Source organism: Giraffa tippelskirchi, chromosome 8, assembly GCF_054371585.1.
Source record: "Giraffa tippelskirchi isolate mGirTip1 chromosome 8, T2T-mGirTip1v1.2.pri, whole genome shotgun sequence".
NCBI lineage: Eukaryota > Metazoa > Chordata > Mammalia > Artiodactyla > Giraffidae > Giraffa > Giraffa tippelskirchi.
In genome coordinates this window covers 88494554-88521627 of record NC_137282.1, presented here as the reverse complement: position 1 = coordinate 88521627, position 27074 = coordinate 88494554, and the positions used below count along the sequence as shown (strand labels likewise).

At 38.2% G+C, this 27074-nt stretch overlaps 2 protein-coding genes and 1 long non-coding RNA gene across 7 annotated transcripts in view; 1 reads left to right on the top strand and 2 right to left on the bottom strand.

Moving 5' to 3' along the window:
- LOC145516423 (uncharacterized) overlaps nt 1-27074 on the bottom strand; it is a 581394-nt gene that overhangs the window by 341622 nt on the left and 212698 nt on the right. Inside the window, exon 4 of one of the 2 annotated variants that reach the window (XR_014061377.1) lies at nt 26774-27015. The exons of the other annotated variant lie outside the window; for it this stretch is intronic. The gene's annotated coding sequence lies outside the window, so the exon portion shown is untranslated. Of the gene's footprint in view, nt 1-26773; nt 27016-27074 lie in introns of those variants that run through there. 2 annotated transcript variants of the gene reach the window in all.
- Nucleotides 10620-27074, top strand: part of LOC145516422 (small ribosomal subunit protein uS10-like) — a 63756-nt gene continuing 47301 nt past the window's right edge. For 2 of the 4 annotated variants that reach the window (XR_014061376.1, XM_081517694.1), the window contains exons 1-2: nt 10623-10742; nt 25621-25807. Coding sequence is in view for 1 of the 4 variants with exons in the window: in XM_081517693.1 (XP_081373819.1) it covers nt 25727-25763 (37 nt within the window). In the remaining 3 variants the exon portion in view is untranslated. Of the gene's footprint in view, nt 10743-25620; nt 25808-27074 lie in introns of all 4 variants that reach the window. The other 2 variants (XR_014061375.1, XM_081517693.1) reach the window with 2 other exon arrangements.
- On the bottom strand, nt 12483-16459 carry LOC145516426 (uncharacterized). Its single transcript, XR_014061380.1, has 2 exons — nt 16093-16459; nt 12483-13310 (listed from the first exon to the last, which is right to left on the bottom strand). It is a non-coding gene; the product is annotated as an uncharacterized LOC145516426 (long non-coding RNA).

Here is a 27074-nt window from a genome sequence, read left to right as displayed (position 1 = left end):
CAAAACTCCAATAAAAGAGAATACACAAGAAATTCAATGTATTTTCAGATTTAGAAACAGGTAATTTCTGGATATCTCACCTATTTATTCATATATTCAGTATAATATATTGACATCTAATATATACTAGACTGAGCATTTTAAGCACTGGGAATGTAATATACCAATAAAATGTTATAAACATATATCCAAACAAAATATCATTACATTATCTAAAGCAGGTACACTAGAAATACACTGTATTAGACTTTAAAGCACCTTTTTCATAAATGGTCATATTAAGTAAATAAAGCATAAGATCAGAAATAGTTTTAATAACACAAGCAGTAGGTTTGACTTTTTCTTGAGTTTCCTTTGTATATATTTTTAAATATTCCTAATTTTTGTTAAAAAAATTCATGAATCCACTATTTTTCAGTTTCAAATAAAAACAGAGTAAAATTTGCACTCTCCATTCCCATAACTGAATTATTACTAACATATATATATATATATATATTGCTGTGTATCCTTCTTTCATTTCTAAGCATTAATACACATATATGTACTTATGCATACATACTTTTCCCAAGATATATCACTTAAAGAGCAAGAGATAGAAAATCTGACAGAAATTACAGTGATTTCTAAATCTAGACATCATGCATTTAATAATAAATTTCCAGGGAATAAAGGAGAGGAACAAATAATCATATATACAACTGAATAAAATGTACAATCACTGAGTCTTCTCCATGGTTGAAAAGAACATTGAGAACCCTGCAAAATGGCAATCAGGTCAGAATGATTACTTATTTTAGGTTACATAGACAAAGCAATAATTAAGACCACAAAGACATTATAGTAATTGAGATCCCTAGCCCATGGAAGAGGGTTTTGTGCTTCAGATTAAGAATAGGCTAACCAAAGTCCATTGTATGAGCTACGCATGTTTTCCAAGAGAGAAGCCAGATGGAGCTACAAGGAAAGCAGGAACAATACTGGCTTAAAAGAGAGACCAACTCAATCAAGATGACACTGACAGATTTCTTGACATTTTCCAAGGTTCACCACCTGTTCTTGTGTCCTGGGTAAACTAACAAGCTAAACACAGAAACAAGGGTAACTCCCGATTTTCCTGCCTATGTGAAAAAAGATAGCAGTTGCCAAGGGATGAATTATTTTCCAGTCTGCCCTTACCCAGGCAGTCTCCGTAATTCTGTAGTGTCACACTTAGGTTTAACATACGTATTCTATACAGCTTTTATGGTCATTAAATTCCCAGTAGAGTTATTTTGCCTTAACTCTTGTCCCGTAATTCCAATGGTTCTGTGAGTGCCATGAAAGGGGAATATGCATCTGGCAATGTTCCATAAATATAAGTACCTGGAAATAGTCATGAAAATTTGAATGAACAGAGGTATATACAACATGACAGTAATAAGATTTGCTCAATTTCCCAATGTAATTTAAAATAGTTTAAGAGAAAAAGAAAAACTAAGAGCACTGACATCAGCTAATTCCAAAACTGAAGAGGATAGCTTAAATATTCAAACACTAGGTAAAGAAGCACATAAATATCCTTACTGTGTCAACAGGATTTTAATATATTTTTACTGTGCACCTCTATGAAAATGAACCCTAAGTAACTTCTCCAAAGAGACTTTCATTGACCAAGCTTCATTCCCCTTGGCGAACCTCTCACTGACCATTGACATATTAGTAAAAGTAGACAATCCAAGCTCATCAGTTAGATGTAGTCCCCTAAAAGTTTTCCTGGGGATACTGTTTTGGGGACAACTGCCTCCCCCATAGGGTCTTTCCCATATCTGAGCAGATGAGCAATCACAAAGGTGCTGTGCCCTTCCTGGCAGCATTTTGTCTGAGATTCAGCCTCATTAAGAGTGGTGGGGACTTCGCTGGTGGTCCAACGGATACGGCTTCACCTTCCAACACATGGGGTGCTGATTCCATCCCTAGATGGGGAGCTAACATCTCACATGGTTTATGGCCAGAAACCCAAAACCAAACAGAAACAATACTGTAACAAATTCAATAAAGAGTAAAAAAAAAAGAAAAAAGAGTGGTGAAAGTAGAAAGGACACACTCTGACAGGCCTATCAATTTAGCCACAGTATTCTACATGGTATCTTATGGATTTTCCTACCAGAGAGTGGCATAGAAGCTAAATTTGCTTTAAATGCCATCACTTTCTTTCAAGTCTAAATGAAAGGTTCAATTGTCAGTTTTTATGGTGATAAATCTAGATCATCTCTGAAAGTTTTCATTCTTAAGATGGTATGTTCATTCTTTCCCTTCCTCCTTCCTCATTATGTAGAAGGGGAACTCTGTAAATTCATTTTAGGAAACCTCATGAATCTTTAGAAAACAAGCAGATAAACTTCTGTAACAACATATTTAAAACAGTGTGTCCCTGGAATAAAAATCTAAACTACATATAAAATGTATTGAACACTATAATATCAGGGAAAAGTCCTAGGTACAAGGATATAGTTTCCTCAGGGATATACGGTCAATGTGTCACTACAGGCAAAACAAAAATAAAAATGTCGCCAACGTTCAAATTTGGGAAATGAAATATGGGGGAAAAAAATCTTCTACCCTTGTATAAAACCATGACCCAGACTCATCCAGATTATCATGTGTAGCTCAGGCATACTGATCTGTAAACTCTGCTTTCCACACAGATGCCCTGCTAAATGCCTTGGATGATACATCCCTTCTTAGTCTGTTATCAGGAATATGGCCCTAATTTCTAACTCAACAAGATATTAGTGCAATGTTTCTTAAAAAGTAGAAAGCAAGGAAATATCTTCACCCAAAATATTCTCTGGTAACCTTACTTTCTTACTCTCCTGCCCATTTGTGATGTTAACTAATGCAGCAATTGGCAACCAATGGGAGCAAGCAATCTGGAACTTTCCCTAAGCCTGAAATCTAGTTATCAGCTATCTGTGTGATCCCCTCCTTGCTTTCTAGCACTTGGAGGAAACTCCGTATCACAAAGTTGATTGTCCAAGGAGCACAGGTAAGGGGGTCATTTCTGTTTGCCTTCTAGTTCTACAAAAACCATAATCCAATCTAAAATAAATTGTTTAGGTAGTTGGAGTCAGGAAGTAATTCAACATTATCTCAACACCTATATTATATCCAGAAAGGAATGTTGAGAAATGTGATGGACTAATTGATAACAATCAGGTAAATGTCACACCATGGATAATTAAGCATGAGAGAATGGTTGAAGCCATCATAAGCTAACACCATCTTTGTTAACTCAAATTATTCTGGCTACAATAAGTATCCTTGAAGAATAATTAACCTCTGATCTAAATCAGAAGTATTTGAAATTATTCTGTTAGCTCCCTGAAATAGAACTCAAGAGGTTTCAAAGGGACCTATTTCATCAAATTCCAGATTTGGCTTGAATTCCCTATTATGGATGTGGCAAATACAGAGATAGTACCAAAAATAAAAAAAAACATATGATAGGACAGAAAATAGCTCCAAAAAGAGCATAGGAACAATACTGCATAAGGAAGAACAAGAGGCAAATATATGTGGAGGGCCATAGCATGCTAGGTCTATAAAAAGAGTTCACTTTTCTCTTTGGAATAATAAAGTCTATGATGGAAGAATCAAAATCTTCCAAAATCAAAAATCAAGATCAAAATCAAAATCAAGAATTAAATTCCCAGATGTATTGATAGAAAGCACATACCTACTAGACTCAACATTCTAGAACTGGAGTTGGAGATTAAAGATAAATGGAGGGTGTATACAGGCCCTTGAAATTTAAAGATGGAAAGTTTGATCAATTTGAAATTTCCTATTGCTTGGCAAAGATATGTTAGAAACATACATATACATATATATATATTTATATAAACACACACTATATAATGTGTGTGTGTTTATATATATATATTCACTTAAAAAATGAGGTATTCATTCAAGTATGTCCTAAATCAAACCCTTCACAATTTTGCAGTGGAAGAGACAAATAGATTCAAGAGATAGATCTGACAGAGTGCCTGAAGAACTATAGACAGATGTTCATGACATTGTACAGGATTCAGTGGTCAAACCATCTCCAAGAAAAAGAAATGCAAAAAGGCAAAATGGTTATCTGAGGAGGGTTTACAAATAGCTGAGAAAAGAAGAGAAGCTAAAGGCAAAGGAGGAAAGGAAAGATATACCCATTTGAATGCAGAGTTTCAAAGAATAGCAAGGAGAGATAAGAAAGCCTTCCTCAGTGATCAATGCAAAGAAACAGAGAACAACTATAGAATGGGAAAGACTAGAGATCTCTTCAAGAATATTAGAGATACAAGGGGACATTTAATGCAAAAATGGGCACAATTACAGACAGAAACAGTTAAGAACCTAACAGAAGCAGAAGATATTAAGAAGAGGTGTCAAGAATACACAGTAGAACTGTACAAAAAAGGTCTTCATGACCCAGATAACCGTGAGAGTGTGATCACACACCTAGAGCCTGACATCCTGGAGTGCCAAGTCTAGTGGGCCTTAGAAAACATAACTATGAACAAACCTAGTAGAGGTGATAGAATTCCAGCTGAGCTATTTCAAATCCTAAAAGATGATGCTGTTAAAGTGCTTCAGTCAACATGCCAGCAAATTTGGTAAACTCAGCAGTGGCCACAGGAATAGGAAAGGTCAGTTTTCATTCCAATCCCAAAGACAGGCAGTGCCAAAGAATGTTCAAGGGAAAGTCACTTAGTCGTGTCCGAATCTTTGAGACCCCATGAACTATACAGTCCATGGAATTCTCTAGGCCAGAATACAGCAGTGGGTAGCCTCTCCTTTCTCCAGGGGATCTTCCCAACCCAGGGATCGAACCCAGGTCTCCTGCATTGCAGGCAGATTCTTTACCAGATGAGCCACAAGGGAAGCCCAAGAATGTTCAAACTACCACACAATTAATTGCATTCATCTCACACACTAGCAAAGTAATGCTCAAAATTCTCCAAGCCAGGCTTCAACAGTATATGAAGCGAGAACTTCCAGATGTGCAAGCTGGATTTAGAAAAGACAGAGAAACCAGAGATCAAATTGCCAACATCTGGTGGATCATAGAAAAAGCAAGAGAATTCCAAAAAATATCTACTTCTGCTTCATTGACTACTCTAAAGCCTTTGATTGTGTGGATCACAACAAACTGTGGAAAATTCTTCAAGAGATGGGAATACCAGAGCACCTTACTTACCTTCTAAGAAGTCTGTACGTTGGTCAAGAAGAAACATTTAGAACCGGACATGGAAGAATGGACTGGTTCCAAGTTGGGAAAGGAGTACATCAAGGCTGTATATTGTCACCCTGCTTGTTTAACTTATATGCAGAGTATATCATGTGAAATTCTGGGCTGGATGAAGAACAAGCTGGAGTCAAGACTGCCAGGAGAAATATCAATAACCTCAGATATGCAGGTGACATCATGCTTTTGGCATAAAGTGAAAAGGAACTAAATAGCCTCTTCATGAGGATGAAACAGGAGAGTGAAAAAGCTGGCTTAAAATTCAAAATTCAAAAAGCCAAAGTGATAGCATCCAGGCCCATCAGTTCAATTCAGTCACTCAGTCATATATGACTCTATAGTCCACTGTAGACCCCATGGACTACAGCACACCAGGCCTCCCTGTCCATCATCAACTCCCGGAGCTTGCTCAAATTCATGTCCATCGAGTTGGTGATGCCATCCAAGCATCTCATCCTCTGTCATCCCCTTCTCCTCCTGATATGCTCCTATCACTTCATGGCAAATAGATGAGGAAACAATGGAAACAGTGACAGACTTTATTTTCTTGGGCTCCAAAATCACTGCAGATGGAGACTACAGCTATGAAATTAAAAGACGCTTGCTCCTTGGAAGAAAAGTTATGACAAACATAGACAGCCTATTAGAAACTAGAGACGTTACTTTGCCAACAAAGATCCATCTAGTCAAAGCTATGGTTTTTCCAGTAGTCATATATGGATGTGAGAGTTGGACTATAAAGAAAGCTGAATGCCAAAGAATTATGCTTTTGAACTATGGCGTTGGAGAGGACTCTTGAGAGTCCCTTGGACTGCAAGGAGATCAAACCTAGAGGAAATTAATCCTGAATATTCATTGGAAGGACCAATAGTGAAGCTGAAGCTCCAATATTTTGGCCACCTGATATGAAGAGCTGACTCATTAGAAAAGACCCAGATGCTGGGAAAGATTGAAGGCTGAAGGCAGAAGGAGAAGGGGATGACAGAAAAGGAGATGGTTGGATGGCATCACTGACTCAGTGGACATGAGTTTGAGCAAGCTCTGGGAGATGGTGAAGGACAGGGAAGCCTGCGTGCTGCATTCCATGATGTCACAAAGAGTGAGACATGACTGAGTGACTGAACAACAACAAAAGCAAGTGAGAGCAAAGAAAATTTTATTTTTTGTTCACTGCTATTTTCCAGCACCTTGAACAGTGCCTGGAATTTATTAGAGTCAATAAATATTTGTGAAATGAGTAACAAAATCATGAATGACTAATCAAGTTTTTAAATAAATTAGAAACAAAGCCTTGCTTAATACAAAAAGAAAATTTGGATGTGTTTCAGCAACTGACAGGGTACATTAGTATTACATAGGGAGATCCCTGAAAGTGGAAAACACTGCAATGTTCAGTATTTTTTAACTTGAAAATCATACAAAGAGCTAACCACTAGAGAATATTATGAATTCCCACTGGGATGCAAGCATTTGATTTTATTCATTGAGGATTAGGCACTGGCAAGTATTATGATAAAAAGTAGGTTCTATCATTTATCATACTTTAGGCGATACTATACCTCCATCACTCTAGCACATTTCCTCCCTTAAGGACAAGATGTTCTCTTATAAATTTTTTCTATTAGAAAGAGCACTGAACATACAATAGGAGAATCTGTATCTGAATTAAAATTCCAACTCTGCCACTTGCTATGTGCTCTTGGGCAAATTTCCTCTAAACTCCTCTGATTCCAGTTTTCTTTTTTGCAAAATGGACTGTGAGAAATAAATGCATGTGAAAGCATCTACGTTGGTCTTTCCTTTTCTTTTCTCTCAAATATATCATTCTATGTCTCTTTCTTACCATGTGTCCTATAACTTGTTCCCTTTCACCCCATAGTCAACCATTCAAGTAAGTTTCACTCATAACCCAGTAGTTGTTACCTCTTAATAATTCAATGTATATGTTAATAAAGTGAAAGGGAAAGTCATCCAGTCATGTCTGACTCTTTGTGACCTCATGGACTATACAGTCCATGGAAGCCTCCAGGCCAGAATAGTAGAGTGGGTTTCCATGCCCTCTTCCAGATTTTCCCAACCCAGGGATTGAACCCAGTCTCCCACTTTGCAGGTGGACTCTGAGCCACTAGGGAAGTCCAAGAATATTGGAGTGGGTAGCCTATCCCTTCTCCAGCAGATCTTCCCAACCCAGGAATCGAACCAGGATCTCCTGCATTGCAGATGGATTCTTTACCAACTGAGCCATGAGGGAAACCCATACATGTTAGTAGAAGAGGATTATTAAGTGGCATTAAAGTGTTTATGACCGCCAGCATCAATGTATTGGCTTGCCTTTATTCTATAGCTTTTAAAAAGGCAAATAAAATCATGCCACAGCTGTGCTAAAAGTCCAATTGTTTCACATTTCTCTTTGGATAAATATACTCCTGCACAAGGCTTTTATGATCCCATGTGGCTTGGTGTCTATCTGCATCTTCAGTCCCATCTCAAACTTCATGCCCCCTTGACATCTATGATTCAGCAATACAGAGTTTGAGTCCCTTGGTTAATTTCTATTTATGTTTCAGGTCTTGGTCTGGATATTTCTTCCCCAGGAGGCCTTCTTGACCCTTAGATGAGATCTCTCTACTATCCATTCTTACAGCATTTCATATGCTCTCTTTTGTTTTGGTTGTTGTGCAGTTGCTTCATCGTGTCTGAGTCTTCGTGAGCCCATGGACTGCAGCACTTCAGGCTTCCCTGTCCTTCATTATCTCCCAGAGTTTGCTCAAACTCAAGTCCATTGAGTTGGTGATACCCTCCAACCATATTATCCTTTGTCACCCCCTTCTCCTCCTGCCCTCAGTCTTTCCCAGCGTCAGGGTCTTTTCCAATGAGTCAGCTCTTTGCATCAGGTGGCCAGAGTATCGGAGCTTCAGCTTCAGCATCTGTCCTTCCAATAGATATTCAGGGTTGATTTCCTTTAGGATTGACTTGTTTGATCTGCTTGCAGTCCAAGGGACTCTCAAGAGTCCTCCAGCACCACAGTTCAAAAGCATCGATTCTTCAGTGCTCAACTTTCTTTATGGTCCAATTCACACACATCTTTACATGATTACTGGAAAAAACCATAGCTTTGACTATACAGACTTTTGTCAGCAAAATCATGCTTTTTAACACACTGTCTAGATTTGTCACAGCTTTTCTTCCAAGGAGTAAGCATCTTTTAATTTTGTGACTGCAGCCACCATCCAATGTGATTTTGGAGCCCAAGAAAAGAAAATCTGTCAATGTTTCCACTTTTCCCCCATCTATTTGTCATGAGTGATGGACTGGATGCTATGAACTTAAGTTTTTGAATGCTGAGTTTTAAGCCAGTTTTTTCACTCTCCTCTTTCAACTTCATCAAGAGGCTCTTTATTTCCTCTTTGACTCCTGCCATTAGAATGCTATCATCTGCATATCTGAGGTTGTTGATATTTCTCTAAGCAATCTTGATTCCAGCTTGTGATTCATCCAGCCTGGCATTTTGGAAGATGTACTCTGCATTTAAGTTTACTAAGCAGTGTGACAGTATAGTCTTGACAAACATCTTTCCCAATTTTGAACCAGTTTTGCTTCTGCTGCTGCTGCTAAATCACTTCAGTCGTGTCCGACTCTGTGCGACCCCATAGACGGCAGCCCACCAGGCTCCCCCGTCCCTGGGATTCTCCAGGCAAGAACACTGGAGTGGGTTGCCATTTCCTTCTCCAATGTATGAAAGTGAAAAGGGAAAGTGAAGTTGCTCAGTTGTGTCCGATTCTTAGCGACCCCATGGACTGCAGCCTACCAGGCTCCTCCATCCGTGGGATTTTCCAGGCAAGAGTACTGGAGTGGGGTGCCATAGTTTTGCTTCTAGTGTTTGTTAATATAGCATAATATCTGACTTCCTAAAAATAGGAATTGAGTGCCTTAATCCAAAAAAATTTGTTAACTCAACATAATTTTTAGGTATCATCAGCAGGCTAAAGTTAAACTATAATGGAAAAGACGCTAGGCAATCTGATGAAAGATTCACTCCTCATCCCACCTGAAAGCAACTTCCATGGCATTCCCCATCCTGTCTGAATAGATTGAAACATCTGTCTGAATTAGATACAAAGCTATGGTGCATTATCTCAAGCAAGTAGGATAATTTATTTAATACTTTTGGACAACTGCAACATGTTATAGTTTGCGCTCTTTCCACTGAAAGTGATTTTTTTTTAATACTGTGGAGCCCATTCTCTAGAGTTTATATTTTACAGAGAACACACCAAGGTTGTACCTATCCTCCAGCCTCTCTCCTTAGCATGTTAGTAAAAGAGAATGGCACCCTAGATGCCCACATGTCTCAGGAGAAGGGTTAGGCCAGGAAGGATCAACATAGGGGAACAGTACAGCACAAAGCCAACAGAATTGGCCAAATGAAAAGACCTGGTTCATTAAGTATTATTAAGCCAGGGAGATCAAATCCAGGTAATGAGCCTGGAAGACAAAAAGAGGGTTAGTGATAAAGCAGTATAAAAAAATCTGAGAGGATAAAACATTTCTGGAAGAACAGCCCCTACTTGCTACTTTTGCCTAAAGTAAGATACATACATTCAAAGTTTTCATTAAAACCACTGTCATTCTAACTTATTTCTGGGGAAGATATCAACTCCCTCAGTGACCACTAGAGAGGTGGAGAGAAAGAAACTCAGAGCAGGAATGTAGATTAAGCCTGGCAGTGTTCAAAAAATATAAGCATGTATAATCTGCTACATCCTGTATTCTTAAGCATAAATTTTGACATCTTAAAAAGGAATCTGAGGGTATATGCCCAGTAGTGGCATTGCTGGGTCATATGGTAGTTTTATTCCTAGTTTTTTAAGGAATTTCCATATGTTATCCATAATGGCTGTTATCATTTTACATTCCAACCAACAGTGCAAGAGGGTTCCCTTTTCTCCATATCCTCTGCAGCATTTATTATTTGTGGATTTTTTGTTGACAGGCAGCTAAAATCAGGCACCCTGTTAGAACCGAGAGGGGTAGGACGGGGTGAGAGGTGGGAGGGGGATCAAGAGGGAGGACACGCATGTGTACTTACGGCTGACTCGTGCTGATGTGAGGCAGAAACCAACACAATACTGTAAAGCAATTATCCTCCAATTAAAATTTTTAAAAAATTTTTAAAAGGAATCTTAGAATAAGGAAACAGAAAAATATAAAGACAGATAGTCTGGAAATTTTGAAAACACTAATGTACAAACTAGTTGAAGGAGCAGACAGTCTTAAGTAGTTGACACCTGATGACCAACAAGAAGTCCAATTCAGCTAATGAAGCTTCGACTTTTCATTTGTTGACAGCAAAAGAACCCCACAAGTGAATATTAGAGAATTTTTTCCAACAAATGTACAACACATGCCAGTGCACAGATGCCTAACAAATCTACAAGGAACCATGTTGACAGTTTCATTGCCTTTGGTAAGACCCTACAAATTCCTGGACATTATTTTCATAAAGCGTTTTCTTTTCTTCCCTTTTTTGATCCCAAGATTCTTGATTGGGGTAGGGAAGGGATGGTGAAACAAATTAAGAGAAGGCATTTTCTCTCTTTTAATATTAAATGACTCTTTAGGGGAAATTATGCAAACTCAAAATAATTTATGAATTACACTCAACTTCCATTGAATCCAAAAATTCTGACCTTTGGTTGCTGTGATTTTTTTGTTGCAGAAAGTTCTTTCCTCTTCTCAAAAATGTTAAAATTGTTTATCAAGTGCATCTGCTTTCTCATTCTATATCAACAATAACATTTTCCTTATAAACTACTACACATAGCACACATTGGAAATTTTGAACATGTTGAAAAGATCTAATAAGCATAATCAAAAAAGCTAGAAGAGTTTTTATGACTTAGCTTTTATCAATAATCTTTTATAACCAAAGAGGAAAATGATTACAGAAACCCAGAGAGCCACTTGGTTGAGTCCGATTCACACACAGTTCTCCATCCCACGACACTGTTTTAATATCCCTATCTCATCTAGCACAGGTAACAATTTTTAGAAAAGCTTGCATAAAATTTCTGGTCTTAAGAACTAGCCCCTTTTCCTCCTATGGCTGCCAAGCTTTAGAAGTTACAGAAATATCTTTTCCAAGTACTGTAATCACCTTTTTTTTTTTCTTTCTAAAGATCCATGACTAATATATTCCAGGTCTGTTTAACCTACGCTGATTACACTGAGTCTCCTTTTGCCTTTCATTTAAGGAATGTTACTTCCACAGGCTTTGCTGCTGTCAGGTTTTGTAGGCTCTTCTCCGTGTACCCCTCATTTGACCTCCTGGACATTGACCAACCTGTGCAGTCCTAGAGCTTCTGTTGGCAGTCCAGGTGGTCCTGGATTCCAGCCTCCCCTCTGCTTTGTTCATCTGTATGCCTGCAACACCCCTGTAGGCCTTAAAAGGTTGACTTTGGCTCTGAGACAGGAAACATTGCATCCATGTGGAATCAGATGAAAAGGGAACCTTCTAACAAAGTACTAAACATAAATCAAAGGGGAAAAAAAACCAGAATGCTACAGAGTAGGGTCTCAGCTGAGTGTATTTTATGTTACATCGAAACACTCAAGTCTGAGGTTGAAATATTTAGTTATCGTTTCACTGAAGTTAGAGAAAATCATGCTCATTGGGCTTGATGGTTGGATTAAATGCCAGGTAGAAGAAAATATAATTTGCTCCTCTACACCATGAAGAGGTCTCTCTCTGGAGTTCACTTCTGTTTAAGATCAATGAGATGTCTTTTGTACAACAGATGCATGCCAAATAGCTCCAAAGACACCTGCCTTCCTCAAAGTGTGTTTAGTGTAATAAGGTATCACTTAGAAGCGATGAAAAAATATGGGGATAACTGTTATTTTAACTCTACATTTTCTCATGGGACAAGAACCTCTAAAGTTTACCTTTATTTCAATAAACACATAAATGAACGAACTCTAAGTTGAAGTTTTAAATTCAACTAATTAATTTAAAAATGATTTTATACAGATAATCAATATTCATCTTGTAGGTTCTCGAGCTCCTCATTCCTAGGCTGACAGATCACCAGATCTCCTAGGTGAGGCTAAGGCAGTAATCAACAGTTTCTAGAACAAGCTGACCCATGGAATATATCAAATATTCTTTTTTTTTTTTTTCATTCTGTATGAGGAGAATAAGAAAGTATTTTTGTGCAGAGCAGTAGTTCTTAAAATGTGTCCTCAGGTCAGTGGCATCAGGAAGCTTGTTGGAAATGTAAATTCACAGGCTCCATCATCCTAGACTTATTGAATCAGAAATTTTAGGAGCTGGGCCCAGAAATCCATGTCTTGACAATCCCTCTATAAGATTCTGAGATATGCTCAAGTATGAGAAGCCAGTAGTGTGGAGTCAGCACTTAGGGTTCTACTTCCCACCTAAACTATCCATTAAGAACAGTGTTTCTCTCCCTAACCAAAACTCAAGACTGTTAGCAGAATTTTTGAATACAACTCTCCTTGTTGTTGTTGTTTAGTCTCTAAGTCATGTCCAGCTCTTTTGGGACCTGATGGACTGTAGCCCACCAAGCTCCCCTTTCCGTGGGATTTCCTAGGCAAGAATACTGGAATAGGTTGCCATTTCCTTCTCCAGGGAATCTTCCTGACCCAGGGATCAAATCCACAGCTCCTCCACTGGCAGGTGGGTTCTTAACCACTGAGCCACTGGGGAAGTCTACAACTCTCCTACAAGTTCTATTTTTTTTTTATTTATATAGCAATCTATATCCAATACTCTTAGCACAGTAGTACAGAAAGAAGGATTTTTGATCCATCAAAAATCATTACCATCAATTAAATTTTCAGTTGAGTTCAATTCAGTCACTCAGTCGTGTCCAACTCTTTGCAACTCAATGGACTACAGCATGCCAGGTTTCCCTGTCCATCACCAAATCCCAGAGTTTACTCAAACTCATGTCCCTTGAGTTGGTGATGCCATCCAACCATCTCATCCTCTGTCATCCCCTTCTACTCCCACCTTCAATCTTTCCAAGCATCAGGGTCTTTTCCTATGAGTCAGTTCTTCCCATCAGGTGGCCAAAGTACTGGAGCTTCAGCTTCAGCATCTGTCCTTCCAATGAATATTCAGGACAGATTTTCATTAGGATTGACTGGTTGGATCTTCTTGCAGTCCAACAGACTCTCAAGAGTCTTCTCCAACAACACAGCTCAAAAGCATCAATTCTTTGGCACTCAACATTCTTTATAGTCCAACTCTCACATCCATACATGGCTACTGAAAAAACCATACCTTTGACTGTATGGACCTTTGTTGGCAAAGTTATGTCTCTGCTTTTTAGTATGCTGTCTAGGTTGGTCATAGCTTTTCTTCCAAGGAGTAAGTGTCTTTTAATTTCACGGCTTCAGTCACCATCTGCAGTGAAGTCAAAAAGTAGGAAGTAAAGAGATATCTCGAGTAACAGGCAAGTTTGGCCTTGGAGTACAAAATGAATCAGGGCAAAGGCTAATAGAGTACTGCCAAGAGAATGCACTGGTCATAGCAAACACCCTCTTCCAACAACACAAGAGAAGACTCTACACACGGACATCATCAGATGGTCCATACCAAAATCCAATTGATTATATTCTTTGCAGACAAAGATGGAGAAGCTCTATACAGTCAGCAAAAACAAGACCAGGAGCTGACTGTGGCTCAGATCATGTACTCCTTATTGCAAAATTCAGACTTAAATTGAAGAAAGTAGGGAAGACCACTAAACCATTTAGGTATGACCTAAATCAAATCCCTTATGATTATACAGTGGAAGTGACAAATAGATTTAAGGAATTAGATCTGATAGAGAGAGTGCCTGAAGAACTATGGATAGAGGTTCATGACATTGTACAGGAGGCAGTGATTAAGACCATCCTGAGAAAAAGAAATGCAAAAAGGAAAAATGGTTGTCTGAGGAGGTCTTACAAACAGCTGTGAAAAGAAGAGCAGCCAAAAGCAAAGGAGAAAAGGAAAGATATACCCATTTGAATGCAGAGTTCCAAAGAATAGCAAAGAGAGATAAGAAAGCCTTCCTCAGGGATCAATGCAAATAGAGGAAAACAATAGAATGGGAAAGACTAGAGATCTCTTCAAGAAAATTAGAGATACCAAGGAAACATTTCATGCAAAGATGGGCTCAATAAAGGACAGAAATGGTATGGACCTAACAGAGACAGAAGATATTAACAAGAGGTGGCAAGACTACACAGAAGAACTATACAGAAAACATCTTCATGACCCAGATAATCACGATGGTGTGATCACTTCCCTAGAGCCAGACATCCTGGAATGCAAATTGAAGTGGGCCTTAGGAAGCATCACTATGAACAAAGGTAGTGGAGGTGATGGAATTCCAGCTGAGCTATTTCAAATCCTAAAAGATGATGCTGTGAAAGTGCTGCACTTAATGTGCTAGCAAATTTGGAAAACTCAGCAGTAGCCACAGGACTGGAAAAGGTCAGTTTTCATTCCAATCCCAAAGAAAGGCAATGCCAAAGAATGTTCAAACTACTGCACAATTGCACTCATCTCACACGCTAGCAAAGTAATGCTCAAAATTCTCCAAGCCAGGTTTCAACAGTATGTGAACCGTGAACTTCCAGATGTTCAAGGGGCATTTAGAAAAGGCAGAGGAACCAGAGAGCAAATTGCCAACATCCATTGGATCAACAAAAAAGGTAGAAAGTTCCAGAAAAACATCTACTTCTGCTTTATTGACTATGCCAAAGCCTTTGACAGTGTGGATCACAACAAACTGTGGAAAATTCTGAAAGAGATGGGAATACCAAACCACCTGAAATGCCTCCTGAGAATCTGTAGGCATGTCAAGAAGCAACAGTTAGAACTGGATACGGAACAGCAGACCAGTTCCAAATTCAGAAAGGAGTACGTCAAGGTTGTATATTTTCACCCTTCTTATTTAACTTATATGCAGAGTACATCATGCAAAATGCCAGGCTGGATGAAACACAAGCTGGAATCAAGATTGCCAGGAGAAATATCAATAACCTCAAATATGCAGATGACATCACTCTTATGGTAGAAAGTGAAGAAGAACTAAAGAGCCTCTTGATGAAAGTGAAAGGAGAAAGTAAAAAATCTGGCTTAAAAAATTAAATTTTACTGCATAGTAAAATTCTCATATTTGGACAGTATTATCATATTAGAAAAGATCTCTCCTCCATTCAGTCATAATATTTTATATTAATTTTAATTATCATTTATCATTCTAAGATATATACTGATCATTTATCTATCATTGAAAGCCAGCATAGTGTCTGGCATAGAATAAATAATGAATACATATTGGTGAATAAATGATATAGAAGAGTAGTAATATAATTTAGTGGAAAAATCATGAATTTTTCCACAAAGAGAATTAGGTTCATTTTCTGGTATATTTATTCATTCACTATGTAAACTGGGTTTGAAAAGATATTTAACTTCTTTAGGTTTCACTTTTTTTAATCTATAAAATGGAGACAGTAGTATGTGTTTATACTTTTCAAATAAAGATTTAAAGAGAAAAATCTGTGTAAACACTTTACACAGTACTCAGCTTCCTAATAAGTATTTCAGTGAGTTAGAGTTTCTTATTTCCGTTTTCTAAAATAAACATGGCACTTTTTCCCCACATATGGGACTTTCCCTCTTAGTGATCAGGTAATACAGTTTATTTTCAAACCAGTCAATACTAAAGAAAATCAACCCTGAATATTCATTGGAAGGAATGATGCTGAAGCTGAAGCTCCAATACTTTGGCCACCTGGGCAAGCAGCCCACTCATCGGAAAAGACCCTGCTGCTGGCAAAGATTGAAGGCAGGAGGAGATGGGGATGACAGAGGACAAGATCGTTGGATGGCATCACCAACTCAATGGACATGAACCTGGGCAAACTCCAGGAGATGGTGAAGGACAGGGATGTCTCAAGCGCTGCAGTCCATGGGGTCGCAAAAAGTTGGACACGACTGAGCAACTGAACAACAATATAGATTACGCATAAAAGCTGTACATTTTGAAAAACAAAAATGCACATTATGCTATTAGGAATTCGGATTGAATTTTGTGTGATGAGTACAAATCTCCTCATCTGGCATAGTGATGACATAGCAAAGAAGAATAAATAATAAAAGTCAGAATTATTGCCTTGTATACAATTCACTGAAGCTACATACACTGATGAACCCTTATTGGATCTTTTAAAGTACCAAGATTGCCTTTATATTGAAGCTTTTGCCCAACCCATTCTGGTGAGTCTTCCCTTGTGGCAAAAGAATGTAGGCGGTTCTCCTCATATGGCAACACAGAAAGGAGTCCTTTCTGCAGACTGTCTCAGAAATATGCAGTGAAGTGAGCGCTCAGAAACTCCATTATTTACCAGGCAACAGCAGACAGAGAATTGTTCTTGGTTTTCCTTAGAATTCAAGTAAATTCTGCTTCCCAAAGAGAAGCTAACAAACAATAAATTGGAAGACTAGAGAAGAAAGTAAGGCCTAAACGCCCACATACATGCTTAGGGAAAAGAAGCTGTGCCAGAAAAAGCACATAAAAAGTTTCTGAGCCATTCAGATACCTGCCCTGGGGATCTGGGTTCACACTTCCCCACTCAACAGGGCATACATCCACACACACTTGTTGAAATCTGGTTCTGACCTCCTCATTCTGGGATGTAGAACCCTAGTCTGGTGTTCTAGGCCAGCACAGGAAAAGGGTTTCAGGGATTACAGCCAGAACTGGGGAAGGCTTCACTGGAGCAAGAGAATCCAAAACCATTACTGATTCATCAAGAGTCCCAAGATCAACCAGAAGTGAGAGTGGGTAGTTCTCACTGAGACGCTAATTGAAACTCTCATGGAGGATCATCAGCTTTCTATTACCTCTTAGTGTCTATCTTTTTGATCAAGTATTGATCCTTTTAACACTACTTGGATGTCCTACCTCCAACTACTCTACTTGTTTCTATGAAGAAGTGGAAAATTTGAGAGATTTGACCTCACCATATCTCAGTTTTATTATTTGTAGAATGGCACTATCATCTTCACTGGCTTGTCGAGACAGCAAGATAAATATTAAATAATTAAAATAATTTGTTCTGATCCTAGCACATATGTTAATATATACTGCTCAATCTATAGTCATGTCCACATATTTCCCAATAATATGCGTGGGTGCTTAGCTGCTCAGTCGTGTCCAACTCTTTGCAACCCCATGGACTACAGCACGCCAAGCTGCTCTGTCCACGGGATTCTCCATTCAAGAACACTGCAGTGGGTTGCCATGACCTCCTTCAAGGGAATTTCCCAACCCAGGAATCAAACTGGGATCTCCTGCATTGAAGACAGATTCTTTACCAGCTGAGCTACCAGGGAAGCCCCTGATAATATACTTTCCTTTAAATCATACTTTCCTTTAAATCATAAAAGTTAATCCTAGAAATCGATCAAAGAGAAAAAATCCTATTCATATTAAACTAAAATTTTATCCTCATGCTATATGTTTAGAAAAAAAATGACTGTTTTTACATCATACATCCTATTTTCCAACTTAGACTGTAGGCTTATATACAACTTAATATGTTAATTTTAAAACAAGTAAAAGGAAGTAGATACATAATTATTCTGATTCAAGTCCTCCCAATTATACTCCTGCCTGGCCTCTTAAATATAAATTTGTATTTGTGTAATCCATGAAACTTAGCCCTACATGAATTTCTATCAAATATTTTATTATAAACTGAATGACCTTGATAAACAGTAATATATAAATGATTAATTTATCATTTAGATTTGAGATCATGACTATTACAGGATTTATGGGAAATATTTTCCATTTTTCCTAAAATTGGTAAATCACACTATTTAAAATATCTATCTATATTCGTGAAAACTCAGCTGCTGGTGATATGAAGCACCTGAAGACTGAATAAGCTGAATATCTTATAGAAGGTAAGTTCTGACCACTAACAACACTAAATATAACATCCAATAAGAAATAGAAATTAGTTGAGTTTAGGTCAGAATCTCAGGTCCAAGATTTTTAAAAGCAAATTTCCACAGACTTGGTTCATTTGTTGACATTTTTATAAGTAATGCATTTTCGACCTTCCTTTTAAAAATATAAAATATATGTTATCAATACGAATAAAGTGATTCAAAGTAACTTGTAGTGGATAGAATCAAATTTATCTTGGAATATTTGAATTGATATTAATCATATTCTTTATGGGCTTCCCATGTGGCACTAGTGGTAAAGAAACCACCTGCTAATGCAGATAGTTGTAAGAGACAAAGGCTTGATCCCTGTCAGGAAGATCCCCTGGAGAAGGGCACAGCAACCCATTCCAGTATTCTTGCCTGGAGAGTCCCATGGACAGAGGAGCCTGGCAGGCTGCAGTCCATAGCATCACACAGAGGTGGACACGACTGAAGCGACTTGAGCACTCTTGGTGTATTCTTTAACAAGAGATTTACTCTTTCACCTCAACTTTTCAAAATAAAGATGATAGAATTCACAAAAATTCACAGGACAACTGCAAAATATAAAATATTAATAAAATTATATTGTATTTTGCTCAAGGAAATCAAAGTCATTTTCAAATCTTATCAAAATACACAACTGTCTAGAGTAGAAACTAAAAATCTTGAAGACAATACAATATTGTAAAGTAATTATCCTTCAATTCAAAATAAATTTAAAAATAGATATATAAAATAAAAACCTTGAAAAGTAACTCTTAGTTCAAGTTCAAATCTCTTTTACAAAACTTCTCCCCATCACTCAATTTAAAAAAATTTATAACAACTTATTGGTTTGGGGGTTTTTTTGTATTTTTTTTTTTTATTTTAGTTGGTGAAAAATTGAAACCATTTCCCCTAAAGTCAGGAACAAGGCAAGGGTGCCCACTTTCACCACTTCTATTCAACATAGTTTTGGAAGTTTTGGCCACAGCAATCAGAGTGGAAAAAGAAATAAAAGGAATACAGATAGGAAAAGAAGAAGTAAAATTCTCACTGTTTGCAGATGACATGATCCTCCACATAGAAAACCTTAAAGATTCTACTAGAAAATTACTAGAGCTAATCAATGAATATAGTAAAGTTGCAGGATATAAAATTAACACACAGAAATCCCTTGCATTCCTATACACTAATAATGAGAAAACAGAAAGAGAAATTAAGGAAACAATGCCATTCACCATTGCAACAAAAAGAATAAAATACTTAGGAATATATCTACCTAAAGAAACAAAAGACTTTTATATAGAAAACTATGAAACACTGATGAAAGAAATCAAAGAGGACACAAACAGATGGAGAAATATACTGTGTTCATGGATTGGAAGAATTAATATAGTGAAAATGAGTATACTACCCAAAGCAATCTATAGATTCAATGCAATCCCTATCAAGCTACCAATGGTATTTTTCACAGAACTAGAACAAATAATTTCACAATTTGTATGGAAACATAAAAAACCTTGAATATAACAATTTATTGTAATCAGTTACTTTTGAATATGCAACACTACTGAACATGCTCAGCCATCCAAGAGGAGGAGCCAAGGATGCAGATTGTTCTTATTTATTAAATGTGATGTGACTGGAGACCGCAGTTATAGTCAAGAATTCATACCCACCCCTTCCCACCACACAACACATGCAAAGCAAATGCCTTTCTAGTCATTAAAATCAGGTTGGGAGGGATCACTTTTATCTCATGTTATTATGTACCTAAGGAGACAGACATAATAGGGAAAAGATATGCCAAACAGGAGAACAAACAATAGAGTGCCACAGAATTAAATCTTTTGCAACCAAAAGGAACTACATAGTACCAAGGTTCCAAATGGATTTATTTTGGTACATGGTTTTCTCAACACAGAAGCAAATTTTTTATTTTTTCTACAAACTGCATGGCGGAATTAAGCTCCATGCAGGAGCTCAACTCCATAAATTCAAGTTTTTTGAGTTTCTCAGAGTCCAAAGGGAAATTTCATATGAAAGACAAAAGTGAACTGAGCCCATGACATTGCTGTTGCACATGTTTCATAACCCTTTCATTGGTTTCATAAGCAAGACCTGCCTTGACAAAATCTCACCAATTCTGAACCCATAGCATAGCACATGTGTGCTCTGTTCCACTATGAATTCTACAAAGTAAACCTGAGGTTCACTATTTCAAAATGAGAAATTAAAACAAGTAGGTAAGGGGGATTATTACTATCCAAAGAGTATAACCATCCTCAAAACACATAGGTGGAAGCCATCTACTTCTTTCAATCAATTGGAGGAGACTTGTATGTGTTCCCTCAATCTCTAAGAGTAATCATGAATTAACTCTGATACTTGCAATAGGTTCAATGCTTAGGAAAGCCAGTGGGAAAAGAGATCTCCACAAGGATTTGAACAGCATTCATTATAGACTGAATCCTATCAAGCTAATACAAAAGCTTTACCAAAATGACATAATGTAAGTATGGTTTGTAATACATGGAAAGTAATGTAAGTCAAAGCTATGGTTTTTCCAGTGGTCATGTATGGATGTGAGAGTTGGACTATAAAGAAAGCTGAGCACTGAAGAATTTATTCTTTTCAACTGTGGTGTTGGAGAGTTTTGAGAGTCCCTTGGACAGCAAGGAGAGCCAACCAGTCCATCCTAAAGGAAATCAGTCCTGAATATTCATTGGAAGGACTGATGCTGAAGCTGAAACTCCAATACTCTGGCCATTTGATGCAAAGAGCTGACTCATTTGAAAAGACCCTGATGCTGGGAAAGATCGAAGGCGGGAGAAGAAGGGGACAACAGAGGATGAGATGGTTGGATGGCATCACCAACTCAATGGACATGAGTTTGAGTAAACTCCAGGAGTTGGTGATGGTCAGGGAGGCCTGTCAGGCTGCAGTCCATGGGGTCTCAGAGTCTGACACAACTGAGCGACTAAACTGAAGTATGGCTTGAAGTATGCCTTCCTTCATTGGAGGCCTAATAGAAAAAGTGCTATTGCTAATCTTCTTTGGCAAATATATTTTTGTTCTTATTCTCATCAGGTGAAAATTCCTCTTAGAAGACCCTTCTTCCCCTTTCATCTTGCCTGCTTTTCTTCTTTCTTACTGTTGTGAAGCAAAAAATAATAGAAGATTAGCAAGGAAAAAAAAAAGATAGAAGACAGTCTTAGGGTTGATGGAGGTTATGGAAGAATGAGAGAAACAAATCTAATTTCTTTTTCCCCATCTAAAATTTATATGATCTATTAGTCAACATGGAAAGTGTTGAGATAGTGTTTGAAAATGTAAAATAAGATCACTCTATTATGTAAATGTTAACAACTACCTTTAAAAACTACTGTCTCTCACTGTGGATGTTTCATGTGAGAAAAAAATGGATGACCTGATGATTATTGTGGTTATTTGTACTTTTAGTAATTAGCACAGTGGCTAAGCTGGGGCAGGCATTCTGTAATAAATAAAAGTGAATGAATGAATAAATTAGTGAACATTTTAGACACAGAACTATCAAAACAAATAAGCCTTGCTGGAGTTTCTGGCTCCTCTTGGTTCAAAAGGAATGCCAAACACATGCATCCCACATATGGTTCTCTGTATGCTCTTCCCACTTCCATCCTCTTCTTAATGACTTGGTTTTCCTGAAGGGAACAGTTTTAGATAAATACCAGGTGAAAGACAGTGCCTAAATAAAGTTCTGGAAGTGATTTTTTGAGGTGCTAGAAGCTCCCACACATTGAGACCTCCCACAAGCAATTTTCTTAGGGCACATTCCAAGTAACAAGGATTGGTGAAGTCTGCTTCCTGTAATACCACCTAGTCATCCAACTTAATCTAGAGTTAGCTTAAGGAGTAGGCTAGAGCAGCTTTCCCACTGCCTCCCTAAAGAAAAGGAAGAGGGGCATGAAATGAGAGTAGAACATTTGTTTGACCCTAATGAGGAAATAATGGGGCAGTCAGAAGATGCCACATTTCCCTAGCAGGAATACCATATAGTTATACACACTCATACCATGTAGATACTGCCTTAAATCAAATTAAAATGATGGAAGAAAAGGAAAAAGATGGATAATGTAGGAGAAATATTAGGTTTGTTCTGACACTAAAATCAATTTGAGAAAATAAATTATCTGAAGCTAAAATTTTATATACAGTTTACCCTTGAACAATTCAGGGGTTTGGGGCCAAACTTTCATAAAGCTGAAACTCTGCAGGCCCTCCACATCTGCTGGCCCAACCAACCTCAGGTTGTGTATGCTTTCAAACTGTGGTGCTGGAAAAGACTCTTCAGAGTCCCTTCTACTTCAGGGAGATCAAACCAGTCAATCCCAAAGGAAATCAACCATGAATATTCATTGGAAGGACTGATGCTGAAGCTGAAGCTCCAATACTTTGGCCACCTGATGCGAAGAGCCGACTCATTGGAAAAGACCCTGATGCTGGGAAAGATTGAGGGCAGGAGGAGAAGGGGACGACAGTGGACAAGATGGTTGCATGGCATCATTGACTCAATGGACATGAGTTTGAACAAATTCCAGAAGATAGTGAAGGACAGGGAAGCCTGGCATGCTGCAGTCCATGGGGTCTCAAGGAGTCAGATATGACTGAGTGACTGAACAACAAAAAAACTCATGTATAACTGCACCTGGGCAGTTCAAATCCCTGTTGTTCAAGGGTCAACCATGTTTATTCCAGTGGTGCATTTCCTAAGACTTGTTTGGCACAGAAAATTCTAATCAACTTTCTCAAAAACTTGCCATATTTGCCTCAGTCTTTCAAATTTGCTGTTTTGATAAAAATAGAGTACAAAAATGTTAGTAGTCCATTATTTATTTTGGGAATTAAATGCTCAGAGAAATGGCTTTCTCCTTCTTAGTTAAGGTGATTGAATTGAAATAACAGTGTTGTTTGGCCAAAGGGCTGTCACTGTGTGTTGTGGCTAGTTATCTAATTTTGAGGCTCCTTTCTCCATAATTCAACCTTCCCCTTCTCTCTTCCTTTTACTCTAAGAGAAAAGGTAAACAAATTAGAAGGATACTGCAATATTTCAGAAATAGTAACGTTTGAAACAGGTAATGGTTCTGATCCCCAGCATCAAGGCCCCTTTCAAATTTTGAAGACGTCTCTATTTTATGAATCATAGGATAAACAAGGGCCCACCTCATGCTATGGAAGCCAAAAGGTATCAGAAACTACCATATCTGATACATATCTGATTCTCCCCCACCTCTCAAATCTGGCCTGAGCTCAGCTAGTAAAATATTCTTACCTTGATTTGAATTTTGAGTGAGTGGTGCTATTTAAGATTTGGAATCCCCTAGAAGCAGACTCTGAGACAAAGATTCAAGAGCAAATTGTTTGTTTGGAAAATTCAAGAACATTGGTAGGAGAAAGGGGAGGTCAAACAAATGGAGGAGAGGCAATCAGTGTTGGGGCATTATCAAGCCAGCTATGACTGAGAAGGGACCAGAGCCAATTTCCTTGGGCAAGTGATAAAAAATAAACACGAGAGTAATTTCACCTGAGGAGAGAGGCAGTTTGTGTATACACTGACTCTCATCAGTCATTGCTTGAGGACTGAGGGATATTAACTCACTAGTACTCTCAGCCTGCCACCTGCAAATTGAACAGCCTTTGTAGATTCAAAGAAAGCTCTCAGGCAAGGAGATGCAGATATCCATAGGCAGAGGTCAGCCTGAGCAAACAAAGTATATGCACAGCTACCCAAGATGCTGGGAAGTTTTTAATGACTCACTGCGGTGGCCTTCATTGCCAATGACAATATCAAATGTCCAACAGTGTCCAGGAACAGAAATTAGAACAAGGGCATTGTAACTGGTGCATTCCTACAGCTATATCAGTTTTGATAAATGCTGCCTCAGCTACCCATTCTCCAAACCTGATTCTCCTACCTTCCCCTTATTTCCACGTGATTCACCCAGTATCTTTCAAATGAACTCCTTATCTACTTAACTTAGCCAAGGCTACTTTCTTTGGCTTGTGACAAAGAACTCAGATGCCTTATACAATGGTGCTCATAGTGTGGTAAAGATCAAATGGTGAATGCTGTCTGTGGCAAATTCTGAGCCAAAGAAACATTTCTAATGGTTTTAGAGCAAAGTCATGCCATCCTCAGAATCTAATTACTTCAGCAACTATATAGTCTCCCTTTAAGAACACCTTCCATCTTACCATTGGAGCCTGATGGACATGAATGTCTTACTATGAGATACTACATAATCAGGGAATTAGAGCTGCCAAAAATGAGTTGCATATACCCAATGCAATACAGGACAAGCTGCTATAACAAAGCCTAAAATTAAGCCCCTCATTTTCTCTTACATTTAATTATTCAGTGGTGTCCAGAGGCATTTAGAAGTGATCCACATTCAAGAGGTAGCTCTGTTCTAGAAGGTTCTCCCTCTTGTTTCTCTATTATCTCTTCAAGCATAATTACTCATATTTATGGCAAAAATTCACTCAACAGCATACCCACATGCCAGCCTAGGAAAAGTGGCAAGGAAATTCCAGGACAAATAACTTTTTAAGCAAGTGAAATAAAAACATGACTTTCACTCATATTCTGTTAGCAAGAACTTAGACACCCAGTCATATTAGCTGCAAAGGAGACTAAGAAATATAATCTCTAGTTTCAAGGAGATTTGTGCCCAGATACACATTGATAATATGGAAAAGGAAGAAAACTAATTTAGCAAGACAACTAGTAGCCTTTTCTGAACAACCTAGCCATAAAATCAGGTATGTACAACAACATTCTTTCATCAAATAGATGTACTAAATAAGCTAGATGTAGGTTCTAGGGGAAGATCATTGATAACCTCCACATGCCCACATCTACAACACTGCAGCACGTTATTCAACTCACACTTAAGGCCTCAAAGGGTGACACATATAACCAATTAACTGAGGATACTCTCAAACCTGGTTTCTAGGTATCTGTGACAATTGCTGAAAGTCACTTGCTATGGATATATAGTGCCACTGAAAGCTGGCTCTGAGAAAGGCAGAACTTAGAGCACACAGTTTTTATTTTGGCTGTACTGAGTCTTTGTGGCTGCACAGGCTTTTCTCTAGCTATGGTGCACAGGTTTCTCATTGAGGTGGCTTCTCATGTTGTGGAGCATGGGCTCTAGGGCTCATAGGCTTCAGTAGTTGTGGTTCCTGGGCTCTAGAGCACAGGTCCCACAGTTGTAGCACATGGGCTGAGGTGCTCGGTGGCATGTGGGATCCTCCCACACCAGGGATTGAACCCGTATCTTTGCATTGGCAGGTGGATTTTTTACCACTGCACCACCAGTGGAGCCCAGAGCAACACAAATTGAAGAGCACATGGATTTCTGACTGGGAGCTACAGATTTAATAAGATAGTCAAGGAAATGAAAGAAACAATGTTGGAAGACTATGGACAAGAAGGTTTGGGAATGTGTTATGTGGATAAGCATAAAAATGTGTGTCAGGTGAATATCCACCAAAAACAAAAAAGTCCTTGAAGAGCAAGTTCTTAATAATCAGGTTGTCAAGATTCAGTTATGGTTTCAGCCTGGAAACAACACCTTGCAAGGATGGAATATGGGCTTGTAGGGTAAGATAGATGATCTAGACCAAGGACCAATGTAATCCTCTCATAACAAACATGTTTGAGTCCAGAAACCACAAGATAGAAGTGAAAGTGATGCTTCTCAAAAATCAGATGACAAATTTGCATTTTTTTTTTGTTTTTCTGTCTTTAAAGCTCTATGATTTACGAGTAAGAAAAAAACAAGTGCTGATACTTAAAAGGACAGTACTTCAAACAGGCAACAGGGAGCACGACAGAAGTTCCACTGACATAGAAGATGAGAGCACGATCTAACCATTACTGACCCTTTATAGGGCTGGGTGAACTGGGAAAAACTGAATTACAGTGTGGGTTGAGAAGACAGCCCCTAAGCAACAGGGGGAAATAGTTTAACTGCCTGCCCACTTCTGTTAGATACCACCACCACTAAGATCATACTGAACTATGCTAACTGAACTAGCATACTGAACTAGCACAATTGCTAAAACTGACTGCTTACTTTCATACCTCTGGGCCTTGGTACTTGCTAACCCTTCTGGCTTCAAGTGCCCTCCACTCAGCTTTTAAAGGCCAAGTCAAAAATCACTTTCAGTGTAAGGTCTTCCCAGTAGCCTCAGACAGAGCTGGTTACCATGCCCCCTATGCATAAGCTCGCAGAACAGTCACAGCTCTCTTCACATTACATTGCAACTATTTATTTGTTTGTTCATGGTCCTCATCACACTGCAAATGTCTGACTAAGCAGATTATTTAAAGAACTGCATATTTCTGACCAAGAAAGTTGAGTTTAATAAGAGATATTCAATTTAGACTTTGGCCAAGAATTGCAACACTCACCATGATACTTGAATAGACCTCTGAATTGATGTCATTTAAATCAGTTGATAAGTTTTTGCAAAATACACACAGCAACTAAAAGTGTGAGGAAGTTTTCCTTTAGGAATGATGTCAGTGATAAGATATGTGTTGGGAATCAATCAAAGAGAGGTGATTCTCTTGGTCATCTTGATCAGGGTTTTTGGCTTACATAGTTTCAAATAGGCTGTGTTGTGTACTGGAACACTTCTCTTTGACAGGTATTTGGCATCTCTAGAACTCAGTCCTGTGCTGGAAACAAAGTAGATACTCATTAAATGTTTGTATAATAGATGAATAAATGGATAAAC